The sequence below is a fragment of the Panthera pardus genome, unplaced genomic scaffold, assembly GCF_024362965.1.
Source record: "Panthera pardus isolate Hobbes unplaced genomic scaffold, ASM2436296v1 HiC_scaffold_8, whole genome shotgun sequence".
NCBI lineage: Eukaryota > Metazoa > Chordata > Mammalia > Carnivora > Felidae > Panthera > Panthera pardus.
The window spans coordinates 101,311,525-101,326,739 of record NW_026527013.1 but is presented as its reverse complement, the minus strand read 5'-3'; the positions used below and the strand labels follow the sequence as shown (position 1 = coordinate 101,326,739).

Genomic DNA, 15,215 nt, shown 5'->3' with positions numbered 1-15,215 from the left:
TTCTTAAGGATCAGCAAATATGTGACTGATTCTTTCATCTTCAAAGAATTAAACCAATTTCACTTCCTTACATTAATGCTTTTAAACGTTACTTAACGTATAAAGGAAGCATTTTAATGACAATGTGCTAACAGATGACATTTCCAAAAATGTCTTTATAGCATGATAAATATAAATTAAAAATTTTAAATAAAACATCTAGGAAGAAAAAAATGGCACAACCTTTCGGGAGGACAATTTTAGCAATAGTCATCAAAATTTAAACATACAAATGCTTTGACCCAGCAATTTCGCTGCTAGAAATTGTTTGCAGGAGTACACAATTTTTCCTAAAGCACTGCTTGAGATGACAAAAACTGAAAATAATGTAAATGGTCATCAACATGGAACTCCTAAATTATGGTGCATTCATACAATGATTCACTACATTCACACACATACACACGTCAAGGAGGATCACAAGAAATTATGCATAATGCTCGTATCTGCTAATAAGCAATACTGAGAATTGAAAGAAAGTTTTATGTTTTAATTTTACAAATATAAGATTGGACGGTGTGACTTTTGAAATTAATTAACTTTTAAAACCTGCACATTATTTAAAGGAATCAGATACACATTTGACATAAATTAAATCATTATTTTGGTTCAAAAAAAATCACAGAGATAATTAAGTCAGAGGTTATTCTATGCTTTCTTTTGTTGAGTATGTATTTGTAATGTGGCCAAATATACGTTCACATGCAGTAGTGCCCAGATTACTTTTCTGGGACAGAGGTAATTTATAAAGCATTTTTGGTGAATTTAAAATGGTTCAAAGACCTAACCACAAGAGAAACCTAAAATTAAAAAACTCCTAGAAGAAAACACAAATATTATTGTGGCCTTATATTTAGGTAATGGTTTCTTAGGTATGACACCAAGTATACAAATATGACACCAAGTAAACAAAAGAAAAACAACAAATCAAACTTTATCAAAATTGAAAATGTCCTTTAAAGGACATCATCAAGAAAATAAAAAGTGAAGAGACAACCAAAGGATGGGTATTTTCAAGTCCTACATCTAATAAGAAATTGTATCTAGAAAATTAAAAAAAAAAAAAACTTTATAAAGAATTTCTACAATTCAATAGTAAAAAGGCAAAATAATCCAGTTTTATGATTATAAATGTTCTAAACAGACAATTTTCCAAAGAAGACACACAAATGGCCAACAGCACACGAAAAGACGCTTAATGTCTTTAATATCATTAGATTCAGAAAATGCACAGCAACACCATGATGAGATACCATTTCACATCTACTAGGATGGGTATAATAAAAAAAGACAGAATTACAGGTATAGGTAAAGATGGAGAGATCGGAACCTCCATACAAGTAAATTGTGTAGTGCAGAATGAAAAAGTGCAGCCACTTTGGAAAAACAGTCTGGCAGTTTCTCAAAAGGTTAAACAAAGAGCTACCATACCAGCAATTCCACAACTAGGTATATGCCCGAGAGAAATGAAAACATGTTCACATGAAATCTCATACATGAATTTCATAGCAACACTATTCATAATAGCTAAAAAGTGGAAACAAGACAATGTTCATCAACTGATGACTAGCTGAATAAAATTCATACAATTGGGTATTTGGCAATAAAAAGGAATGAAATACAGATAAATGTTACCACTTGGGTGAACCTTAAAAACATTATGCTGAATGAAAAAAAAAACAGCTACAAAAGGCCACGTGTTGTATGATTCCATTTACAAGAAATGTCTAGAACAGGCAAACGTGCAGACAGATAAAGTAGATTAGTGGTTGCCTACCGCTGGGGACACTGGAAGGAAATGAGGGATGGTTACTGAAGGACATAGAGTTTCTTCCCAGGGTGATGAAAAGGCTGTAAAACTGACTGTGGTGATGGTTGCACAACTGTGAATATGCTTAAAAAAAAAAAAAAAAAAAACCACTGAGCTGCACACATTACATTGGTAAATTGTATGGTATGTGAATTATAGCTAATCAAGCTGTTACCAAAAAAAAAAAAAAAAAGGACTACTGAGACAGTTCTGAATGCTAAAGAAGAAAAAGATTCGAACATGCCATGTAACCTTACCTTGGACACTTCCTCCTTTCCATTATTTTCTTTAATGAATACCTTTTCTAATTCAGGACTTATTCCTTCTACATTGCAGGGCACACGTGAAACTGATGATTTTGGCACTGATATATTTGACAGTGGCATAGGGACTGATCTTGATCCAGTAGCCTACAAAATATAAGACAAGGTGGGGTCAAATTATTTGTGGTCAAAAAAAAAAAAAATCAAGAAATCAAGAACTCAAGAGCATGGTAAATCTGAAAATGGAAAACTCAATGAACAGAGATTTTTCAATATTACAAATATACTATATATCCAGATACACCCACAGAAATGTAGGTTCTAAAGTAAGGAAGGTCCAGAGCCAAAATAACCCTTTATGTAAGTGTCAAGTTTTAATAGTATAATGCATACATTTTTTTGGTAGGATGGCAGACAGAACCTTCTGTACAGTTTAATTTTTTCCCTTTTGTTTTTACTAAAAAAACATAGTTGAAATCATGTCAGTTAAATGTATCATGTGGCTTTACCAGACACCTCTGTGTGTGTTTAAAAGATTTGTTTCCCTCACTGTTAAAATTACCTTCCAGTATTTTTCATTTCCATTTGTCAACCATTTGAGAAAACCTTCTGGATTATTAAGTAATGTGGCAACAATGTATCATGCTAAGTTCAGTAACACAATTGATATCCTTAAGGTTGTTTTTCAAAAGTCCTTTGGAGGAGTTCTCAAAAATTAACCACCTCTCACAGCTGTCATAGAAGGTACCTTAAAGACTTTTTTTTTTTAAATCCAGTATAGTTAACATAGTGTTATATTACTTTCAGGTGTACAATATTGTGCTTCAACAATTCTATACATTTCTTGGTGCTCATCATAATAAGTGTACTGTTAAGCCCCTTTACCCATCCCCCCACCACTTCCCCTCTGGTGACCATCAGTGTGTTCTCTATAGTTAAGAGTAAGACGAGCTTTTTGATGCTCAAGGAACTAATACCAGATTGGAAATGAGGAAAATAAAGATGAACAAGGCAAAAGTAAAAATGATACATGATCTCACTCTTACTCTGAATGATTAAAGTTGATACATAGGATTCATATTGAGGTAGACTGCTAATCATTGATTAACACATGAACAATTATTTCCTCTACTCAGGGCTGTGTTTCTGCCATCTATGAGCGGCTGCCTGCTAATGCCCTTTGTTATGATGCACACGTTTTTGTTTTTTTTTTTTATATGAAAGTTGCAATTCTTTGTTATACATTTGCTGTTTACTTTAGATCAAATACCTTTCTTTCGGTACTTTTATGGTTTTTCATTTTAAATATTTAACCTATCATGATTTATTTTTGTGTATGGTGTGAGGCAGTATTTTTTTTTTTTTGCCACACAGTAATCAAACTGCCAAGATTTCTTTATGATTCTATATTTGATTTCCTTATGATTTCTATATTTGATTTGATTTTCTTAACTGATAATCCGTATACAAAGTTTCACTTTGATTGCTGATATTTATAGTACACGTTGGTATCTTATAGGAAGAGTCTTTTCAAATTTTCTTTTCCATTAATTGGCATTAATTTTCCATGTGACTTTTGAAGACAACTTTTCAAGAAACAAAACCATTACTTTTAAATTTCCACTGGAATTCAATTTGAAAATTTCAATTTTCTGGAATTCAATTAATTTCAGGTAAATGGCTATTTGAGAAATAATGAGTCTTCCCTTCTCATGCATGAATGTGTTGAGATTTCCCATTAAGGTCTTGGTTTTCTACCTCATATTCTCAATAAAGTCTTACGGTTTGCATATTTCTCTTAAGTCTAATTCTTGGCATTTTATATATATTTTTGTATATACTAACATGTCATTGCTAATTGTAACATAATAAGAAACATGTATTTGGAATCTTCCCTGGTTCTTGACACACATTTCCTACAACTCTTATAATTTCCTGACTGATAGATATGCTAGCAGCATCTTTTGTTCTAATATTTGGTTTCTGACCATGGAACCTGACACAGAGGTTCCTAAATTCCTTGGAATTTCCTGGGTGATAGAAGAGTCTTCTAATGAGGGGACTTTTTTTTTTCTTTTAACTTTTTTAAAAGTTTATTTATTTATTTTGAGAGAGGGGGAGAGAGAGAGAGAGACAGAGTGCAAGCGGGGGAGGGAAAGAGAGGGGAATAGAGAGAGAATCCTGAGTAGGTTTCATGCTCTCAGTGCACAGCCCGACAAGGGGCTCTACCCCATGAACTGAGATCATGACTGGAGCTGAAATCAAGAGTCAGATGCTTAACCGAATGAGCCACCCAGGTGCCCCTAATGAGGTGACTCTTGACAGGCTCCTGGATAGGTTCAGGATGAGGGCTAGTCAACAGGAAGATCAAGCCATGATTACAAGCTTGGAACTTTCAGCCCCACACATCCTCTGGAGATGGCAGAGGGGCTGGAGAGTGAGTTAATAATGGATAATGCCTATGTGATAAAGCCTTCATAAAAATCTCTAAACTTTGGTTTTAGAGAACTTCTAAATTGGTGAATACATATCCATAAGCCCTGTGTACCTACCTCCTCAACTAACTGTTCATCTGTATCCTTTATTATATCTCTTATAATAAAGTGGTAGACCTAAGTGTTTCCCTGAGTTCTGTGACCTGTTATAGCAAATTACTGAACCTGAAGAAGGGTGGTTAGGAATTCCTTCTTTATAGTCAGATAGTCAGAAGTACAGATGACAACCTGGGACTGACATCTTAATGGGGGGGGGGGTAGTCTTATGGGACAGAGCCCTTAAATTGTGGGGTCTGTGCCAACTCCGAATAATTAGTGTTATAACTGAATTGCAGGATACTTAGTGTTTGGAATTGGCAAGTTGGTTGGTGTGGGAAAACCTCCCACACGTTTGGTGTTAGAGGCACTGTAAGTAGAGGGTACAGTGGTTTGCCTTCATTAGTATAAAACTACTGATTTTTATAGGCTTATATTTTATCTTATCTTCTCATTATCAGTTTCTTTTTGTTGTGAAAAATTATAATCATAAACATAATTAAACACTATACCACAATGAACTTCAGTACACATCATCCAGCTTCAAAATTACCAACATCTGCCAATCTTGTTTCATCTAAACATCTATTTTTCTTCTGTTCTTAGATTATTTGAAAGCACATTCCAGACTTCATACTTCACCTACAAAATTTCAGTATGTATAGCAGATAATTATTTTTACGCATAACCACGATGCCAAAAATTCAATGTAAATTAGGAACATGTGCCAAAGTCTTTTTTGTTGTCAGCAAGTCAATAGGTCTTCTATAAATCTATTGGGCTCTTACAGAAAAAGTGCTTAAAATAAACAGAGTAAAGAATAACACACTATTTCTACCAGATTAAGAAGAAAAAATTGTACTTTGTCTCTATAATTTTGCCTTTTCAAGAATTTAATATAATGAATCATACACTATGTAGCCTTTTGCTTCTGACTTCATTCACTTAACATGGTATTTTTGAGAATCAACCATGTTCTTGTAAGTATCAGGAGTTCCTTCCTTTTTCCTGCTGAAAAGTATTGCATGGGTGTTACAAAATGTTGTTTTATCTATTCATCAGTTGATGGATATTTGTTTCCATTTTTTGACTATTATAAATAATGACTCCATGAACACTGATGTACGAGTCTTAGTGTGGACATACATTTTTATTTTTCGTGGCTAGATATCAACGAGTGAAATTTGGGGGCTCTATGGTCAGTGTGTAACTTTTTAAGAAAATGCCAAACTGTTTTTCACAGTGGTGGTACCATTCGGTCTTCCCATCAGCAATGTATGTCTGTTCTAGTTGATCCAAATCCTCACCAACACTTGGTATTGACTGTTCTGTCAGTTTTAATGGTTTAGTTCATTGACTTTCATTTTCTAAATAGATTACATACAGATAACAGTAACTATTTTTTTCTTACTGCTCTGTCTAGAGCCTCTAAACTACTAGCAAATAATATCAATAACTGTGGGCATCTATGACTTGATTTTTATTTTAACAAATGTTTCCAATATTTTACTGTTAGGATCTCACTACATTTGCATTTTAGTCACATTAGGAAATGTCATCTTTTTAGTAAAGCCGGTTTTTACCACACATAGATAACTGAGTTTTTATCAGGTGTTATTCAGCATCTACTGTGATCTTCATATGAAATGAACTAAACTAATACATTTCTTAATGCGAAATCATCCTTATGTTTGTGAAACATCTCTGATTAGATTTGTTTTGATTCACTACTGGGGTTTCTTCTTCTATACTTCTACATTTGATTTACTAAAATTTACATCAATATTTTTTTAATATTTATTTATTTTTGAGAAGGAAGAGAGACAGAGAGACACAGAGTGCAAGGGGCGGGGGGGTGGGGCAGGGCAGGGGAAGAGAGAGGGAGACACAGAATCGAAGCAGGTTCCAGGCTCTGAGCTGTTAGCACAGAGCCCGACAGAGGGCTTGAACTCACAAACTGAACCATGAGATCATGACCTGAGCCAAAGTTGGACGCTCAACTGACTGAGCCACCCAGGTGCCCCTAAAATTTATATCAATATTTTAGGTGAATTTGGTCTAGAAAAGCATCTCCCAAACTATATTCCATGGGAAGTACATGTTCCTAGGGAGGCAGGAGAACCACAACAAAACTCTAATCCTCAATTTCTTCTAATGTAAAATAGGTGTAAATAGATATAAAGAGATATAGATGGCTTAAGGTACCATTAGGAAGATTAAATGAGATAATGCCCATAGTTGCTTAACAAGTAAATGAGCTAGGATTTAGCCAGGCCAGCATCAATCATTCTGGAGATGACTACACTCTGTTACATCTATTATTAAAAGAAAATTACATACATGGAGGAAAAATAAAACTTCTTGCAACAATTTAACAAGCAGTAACAATTTAGTAGAGCCAGGGATTTAGATTTTTAATTCTGCAACCCAACAATAATGGATTCTCCCTTTATAATGAACCCTTTCAAAGGAATTCTTCAAATCTGGACAAGAAATTAGCCTACCTGAGTGTGATTGATGGTTACATGGTTGCCAGGAAGAGGTGACTGACGCTCTTTCTCTTTACTGTGCCGACTGCTCTGTTTACTACGTTGTAGCTGCTGCCTCAGTTTGGCAATCTGCTTTGGGGAGGGGGGAGAAATAAGATGAGAACAACAGTGAATACCAGTTTTTAAGTACTTCTTATTTTAATTTTTGGATGCTGGTAATTTTTTCCTCAAAGGTTTCAAGAAGAGATAATATTTCACTGCAAAGATTTATTCTTCTACATTTTTAAGATTAAAACTATTGAAAATAAGAGGTACAAACTTCCAGTTATACAATAAGTAAGTCACAGGGATATAAAGTACAGCACGGGGAATACAGTCACTAATATTGAAATCATTATGTTTGGTGACAGAAAGTAACTAGACTTTTCGTGGTAATCATTTCATAATGTATAAAAATGTTGAATCACTATGTTGTACAACGGAAACTAACATGTTAACTACACTTCAATAAAATGTATGCTACGAATGCTTCACTTGCTCAATTGAAATAGTGTTTTGGTAAACATGCAGACTAAATTTTTCCAAATTATTTCAGATTTTACACCAAGTATCTTTGTACACCAAGTATCTACCTCTTTAAACACTTTTTTTATAAGGCAAAAAACTAGTGTTTCACATGCTAATTAAAGTCAAAGCCCATATATTAACATGGAGACCACATTAGTTTCTAAGTTTCCATCTTACATAAACAAAACACTCCTGGTTTAAAACACTTTAAAATTTTCAATCTTTTCATGGTGAGGAAAATCCAAGCATTTAGTATTAGTAACTTCCTAGTACTGAATATCTTACTATACATTACTCTTTAGTCACACAACTTTAATTTTCCAGCTCAATTGAGATATAATTGACATATGATGTTGTCTAAGTTTAAGGTACAGAACATGTTAATTTGATACATTTATATATTGCAAAATGATGCCACCGTAGCATTAGTTAACACGTCTATCCTATCACAAAATTACTACATCTTTTTTTGGGTGAGAACAGTTGAGATTTACTCTCTTAACAGCTTTTAAATATACAATACAATATTATTAAGTATAATCAAAATGCTACACATTAGATCCCCAGAACTTATTCATCTTATAACTGGAAGTCTGTATCTTTTGACCAACCCCAATTTCCTCTACCCTTCAGCTCCTGGTAACTACCATTCTACTGTTTCTGTGATTTCAATCTTTACAGAACCCACATACAAGTCATATCACATAATATTTGTCTTTGTCTGCCTCACTTATTTCACTTAGCATAATGCCTTCAAGGTTGATCCAGGATGTTACAAATGGCAGGATATCTTTCTTTCTCATGGCTGAATAATATAACAATGGAGATACACACACACACACACACACACACACTCTCATACTACATGTTCTTTATCCATTCATTTGTTGGTGGACACTGGCTATAGTCAGAAAACTTTTAAAAAACAAATGTAACTTAGACTGTATTCTCCTAAGTGGAATGGTAACATTCCCAGGCTTAAGAGAAAAGTCATTATTACCATATGGCTTGGAATTCATTAAACTACTGGTATTTACCCCAAAAAAATATAAAAACACTAAGTCAAAGGGATACATGCATCCCTACTTTCATAGCAGCAAAACTATGGAAGCAGCCCAAGTGTTGGTAGATGAATGGATAAAGATGTGGTATACACACACACACACACACACACACACACACACTTTGAATATTATTCAACCATAAAAAAGAGTGAAATCTGGCCATTTGCAACAAAATGAATGGAGTTAGAGTGTATAAGGCTGAGCGAAATAGGTCAAAGAAAGACAAATACCATATAATCTCACTCATGTGTAATATAATAAAAAAACAAGCAATGGAAAAAAGAGAGACACAAACCAAGACATAGACTCTTACTATAAAGAAAAACCAATGGTTACCAGAGAGGAGGTAGGGATGGGGAAAATAGGGGATGGAAATTAAAGAGTACATTTATCAATATGAAAAAAATAGTAAAATGATTTTTAAAAGATAAGACCATATTTGCAATCAAACGGTGCAGTGCCTGGCATGTGATAAGGTTCTGCAGGATTGAAACCTGTGCCCATTTCTGGTTTACAGCGATGGCCCCACACAAAGTTCCTTGGAATCATCTGGGAAACTAAAAACCAAAAAACCAAAAAAAACCCAAACTCACAAAATCCTGACCAACACAGATTCATTCCTGTGCCTGTCCCAGATCAATTTTTGTGGTTCTGTATAGTTTCTATGTGTCAGCATTTAGGAGCCCTTGTTCCAGAGTATTTGAAGTTACAAAAATGCAGCCACCAGACCCATCTCTAACTGCATGCAGCTCATCATGCCAATATTTAACAGCAGATTCTATCATGCCAGCCTAGCACTGCAAAACATTGTCCTTAGAATTTACTGTGGCAGAATAAATTTCCTCGAAATTAAACATAATCTCAAAAACTGAGACATAAGTATTACCAGGAGGTAAATTTCAAACAGAAAACAATTTATATTAAACAACAACCTGGACAGAACTCAAAATACCTAATATATTTTAGATGACATATAATCTGCTTCAAATATGCCAGACCAGGAATAAAATATTCCTAAGCATTTTAAAGGGAATAATTAGCAATTTGGGGGAAGTTATAATACTGGTATTATTTTCTTTGTAGAAAAGATGACATCAATCAACTAACAGTTATTCCTTAAACACCTAGAAGCAAGCCCAGTTTTATGTTACCTACTTAAGGAAAGTGTAAATACAAAAGTAAAGTCTGCAGAATATATTGATTTCCTCAAGGACATAAAGCAAAAATACACTGTATTTTAATATTAGCTAAATGCTTTCCTTGAATAACCATGGCAATAAAAAGCAAAACAGACAGTTGCTATTAAAGCCTATACCACTCAAAGGGAAAAGTATATATAGGTTGCTAGAAAAACTTATTTTTACCTATGGCAAATAGAAGAGAAATAGCATGTAAGCAAATAAAGCACCTAGACAAAGGAATAGTTTTTATCCTTTCTTTTATATTCATATCCTTAAATTCCTTTAGTTTTTTTTTTAAATTTTTTTTAACGTTTATTTATTTTTGAGACAGAGAGAGACAGAGCATGAACGGGGGAGGGGCAGAGAGAGAGGGAGACACAGAATCTGAAACAAGCTCCAGGCTCTGAGCTGTCAGCACAGAGCCCGACGCGAGGCTCGAACTCACAGACCGTGAGATCATGACGTGAGCCAAAGTCGGATGCTTAACTGACCTAGCCACCCAGGCACCCCAAATTCCTTCAGTTTTTAAAGCTCTCTGTAGCTTGTAGACCTCTCACACAACGATCTTGCAAAGATATACAAGCAAGATGGTCTATGTTAACGTTTGAGTTCCCTGCTCTCTGTTGAAATGACATGATTTTCTTCTAGAGAACATTAATTTTCACAAGAAAACGAATCAAAATTAGTAGGTAATCATTATAAATCAGAAAAGATTATTTTCTATGATAAAAAATAAAAAGGATTTCAAATTGTACAAGTCACTTAATTAGGAAAGAGGTAGAAAATTAAGTGTTTTCTGAATATTAATGATGTTTCAGTGCTGTTTCAAAACCAGCAAGAGCTTGTATAGAAGAGCCCATAATGCCTAGAGATTAATCAAGGCAATTTGTACTTTTTCATTTTTAAAATAATCTTTAAAAATAAACAAACAAAAGCAATCTGAAAATTGATCAGTCCTAAATCACTCTATTTTAAAGGCCTTGAGATATCAAAATAAGCCAGAAAAAATTTTGTTCTCAACAGCCTTAACAAACCCCTGAAAACAAAGAGCATCCATCATGGGTACCTATCTTACTTTGCCTGGAACACCCAGTTAAACTGTGTAACCTTACAGCTTTCACACAATACTGTTCATCTCAGGATATTATATAGCTATGCTCTTGTTTACAATTCCGTAGAGATTAGGGTAAAAGGGAGCTCATCTTCCTAAATATATATACTCAGATTACAAATTTTAGTCAAGACCTATGTAAAATGAAAGCAAGATGCCGTTAAGTCCTCCTTCGCTTCACAGTAAGGCGGTTCCTGTGTTGTTTACAGGTACATTCAGTAGAGGGGCAGACCTGTGTCACAACTATAAACACTCTCACCTTCCATAGTTGGGCTTAGAATTTCCCTCTCCTTTTCCTTTGATGCTCAAGAGCACATGGCCATTTGTAGCCAGTAGAGAGTAGACATTAGAACCAGCAAAGAGTAGACACAAAGTCGTGTCCATGAGGAAGGGGCAGAAGGAAAGTGCAATCCCCTGTCCCCACACACAAACACACATACATTCCACCTCATCCATAGCTCTGAAGCTCTGCCCAAGACAGCCTCTCTAGGCCTACATTCCATCAATTGCATGGAAGCTCCTGGTCCTCACTTTGATGAACTCGCCCACCCCAGTCACTGTGATGAAATGCCTACCAACCTTCATTTACAAAAGGGGCAGTAAATTGTACTGACTGGATTTTTTTTTTTTTTTTAAGAGAGAGAGCACGCACACACACACAGTGGAGAAGGGCAGAGAGAGAGGGAGAGAGAGAATCTTAAACAGGCTCCATGCCCGGTCATATCCCAACACGGGGCTGGATTTCACAGCTGTAAGATCATGACCTGAGTTGAAATCAAGAAGTCAGATGCTTAACCAGCTGACCCTTACTGACTAGACTCCCCTTACTGACTAGATTTGAACTAAACTATAGATATATCTGATTTTGTGTTTCTAAATATTCATTACCTATGCTGTGGCCTTATGAAAAAAATTAAGAATGGACCTTGAGGGTATTATGCTAAGCAAAATAAATCAGCCAAATAAAAATACTTTTTCATCTCACTTATATGTGGAATCTGAAAAAAATTCATACAAACAAAGAGCAGACTGGTGGTTACCAAATACAGGATAGGGTACAGGAAATGGGTGAAGGTAAGTCAAAGGGTACAAACTTCCAGTTACAAGGTAAGTAAGTTCTGGGATGTAGTGTATAGCATTGGTGACTACAGTTAACAATACTGTACTGAAATCTCAAAGTTGCTAGGGGAACAGACCTTAAAAGTTCTCACTACACACGAAACAACTATAATTATGTGAGGTGATGGATGGGTTAACTAAGCGTATGGTGGTAATCATTTTGCAATATATCCGTATATCAAATCAGTACACTGCATACGTTAAACCTACACAATATCATGTGTCAATTATAACTCAATAAAGCTGAAAGAAAAAAATTTGAGGAGAGAGGAGTCTCTTTAAAGATAAAAGGGGTTTCAAGCATATGAGCTCCAAAGTTTAAAAAAGCTAGGGAATAATGTGAGTCACAAAGAAGAAATTATAAGCATAGGGGCGCTTGGGTGGCTCAGTCGGTTGAGTGTCCAGCTTCGGCTCAGGTCATGATCTCATGCTTCATGGGTTCAAGCCCCGCATCGGGCTCTGTGCTGACAGCTCGGAGCCTGGATCCTGCTTCGGATTCTGTTGTCCCCCTCTCTCTCTCTCTGCCCCTCCCCCACTAATGCTGTGCCTTTCTCTGTCTTTCAAAAGTGAATAAACATTAAACAAAAAAAAATTTTTTTAAAGAAATAAGCGTAGAGAGAAGAATTAGCATAAATACTCACAAAAAAAATGACTTTTGTGAAACTAGATGAAGACAAATCAGAGACCGGCCTTACTTAAAATCTGAGAAGTAAGAATACATTTTACTGTAAATTTCTGGAAACCTAATTAACATCATCCCTACCTACTCATTTGCTATTTTTGTCTGGTTAGTTTCCCCTACTACTGTTAACATTTAAAAACAAAATAAAACAAAACTCAGCCTCAGGAGACTTGTTGAGTACCTTCACCTCAGATACTGAAAGGGAGAGAAATATTTCTCATGATGAATTCTACTCTACCATAGGGCAGGGAAATGAGAAATCTTAACCAGTAGGAAAGGAAGCAGGATCTGAGGGCTTTGGGAAGAGTAGGGAAAAAAATGAGAAGAAAAGTATAAAACCAGGAAAAAGGTGCTCTGCTGCTTGCTTTTATATAAATTATGTCATTCATTTTTTTAATAAAAGCATACAAAATAGGTACTATCACTGTCCCATATTATAGGTAAGGAAACTGAAGCAGAAGATTAAAAAGCTTGCTAAAAGTCACACATTTAAGGGGTGAAATACTTGAACTTAGGAAGTAGAATTCCAGAGTCTTCTCTTTTAACCACTATTCTACACTGCCTAAAGACACAAGTTAATAACTTACAGGAAGACAAGAGAATCTTACAAAAAATTAACAACAGCTACACCAAGAGAAAACACAAAAACGATTACTAAAGATATTAACCCAGCAGATTTTTCTGAAAATATAATGTGGAAAGTTAAGAACTTCAAGCTGTCATTACCTTTTATATGAAAAAAAAAAAAAAAAGGAGTATGTGACAAACTTAAGTTGTTTACAAACATCAAGTGTCTCAAAACAAAGGTTCTACAGTCTAAAAACAAATTTTACATATTACTCCTTTGTCAGTGTTCAAAGGAATTAAACACGCAACAGTATCTAATCTAACACAAAAATAAAAATTTGGAATTTCTTTTAACCTTTCCATAAATATGAATAATTACAGTTATTTTCCTATGTTTTTAATTGCCAAGAGGCAAACCCTAATGAGCTAATTGCTATTCATTCAGCCCCATGAAATGAACACAGGCATATGCACGCACACACATACATAAATAAAGAACTCACATATATGCAAACATGTCCACAAGCATAGGGAGATGTCACCTACACGTACATCAAGCCTTGCATGCCCACAGACAGACATGCTTGCCCACATTCAGACTCACACAAACCCACCAACCCAGGAACAGAGATACTCCCACACTCAGATTCATCCCCAGAGATACAGCTAGCTTTGGGACTTTTATGCTAATAATCTGTAATACAGAATTGTATTTACAGCTACCACTAAGGCATATTTGTTAACAGAAGCATGTTAATAGCAATACCAGACTAACATTTAAAAAAACATTTAGTTCACAAACCCACTTGGATCCCATAAATTTATTATATCTATTTTATAGATGAGGACACATTCTCAAAAATAAAGTACCAGAGTGCCTGGGTGGCTGAGTTGGTTAACCATCCAACTCTTGATTTTGGCTCAGGTGACCATCTCACTCTACATGGGATCGAGCCCCTTGCATTGGTATTCTCTGTCTCTGTCTCTCTCAAAAATAAATAAATGAACATTAAAAAAAAATAAAATACCTTTCCCAATGTAATACAGCTAATAAATGGCAGACCCAGTCCTTTAGCCTTTAATTTATAACCTCTATTACCTACCAACATGGCTGAAAGTAATTCTATGTTAATGTTCAACTGCAAGTTAACTACCAGTCACTATGTATTGGTTTATAACCTCAACTGCTTTGTAAAGTAACTTCCTTTCTTAATGTTGAAGATATTGCAAGATATGAGACTGAAGTAAAGATGGACAAAAATTTGAAGAAGCTACTAACATACTAACCTACTGATCAGTGTTCTATTTTTTTTTTTTTTTTGACAAACAGTTTGTATGACCTTAAAAATTCTTCCTATTGGAGTCAATTTTAAGTAATGAAAAGATTACAAAACATCCTTATAATTCAATTTAATATGGATTTAGACAGACTTTATTAGATAAATATTTTTATTTTTTAAAAGTTTATCACATAATTCCTTTGAGTTCAAAGGGATAATCAAAATTCTTCAGACTATTATCTTTTAGGTCCAGAGAAAATATTATTGCAATTATTTCCCCCTAGTATAATATGATAAAAAAAACTAATACCAAAAATTAAGAAAATGTTAGGGCAGAAGGCATATAAAGAAACTTTTATTTTCCTTACTTAAGGGGTGGCTCAGTCAGTTAAGCATCTGACTTCGGCTCAGGTTATGATCTCATGGTTGGTGATTTTGAGCCCAGTGTCAGGCTCTGTGCTGACAGCTCGGAGCCTGGAATCTGCTTTGGATTCTGTGCCTCCCTCTCTCTC

The 15,215-nt window shown here is 34.9% G+C and overlaps 1 protein-coding gene across 1 annotated transcript in view; it reads right to left on the bottom strand.

Annotated features, from left to right (window-relative positions):
* The window catches only part of GLCCI1 (glucocorticoid induced 1), a 104,699-nt gene that overhangs the window by 21,533 nt on the left and 67,951 nt on the right, over positions 1-15,215 (bottom strand). The window contains exons 4-5 of the mRNA XM_053898288.1: positions 7,148-7,261; positions 2,107-2,259 (exon numbers count right to left, since the gene is read on the bottom strand). Coding sequence (XP_053754263.1) covers positions 2,107-2,259; positions 7,148-7,261 — 267 coding nt within the window. The remainder of the gene's footprint in view (positions 1-2,106; positions 2,260-7,147; positions 7,262-15,215) is intronic.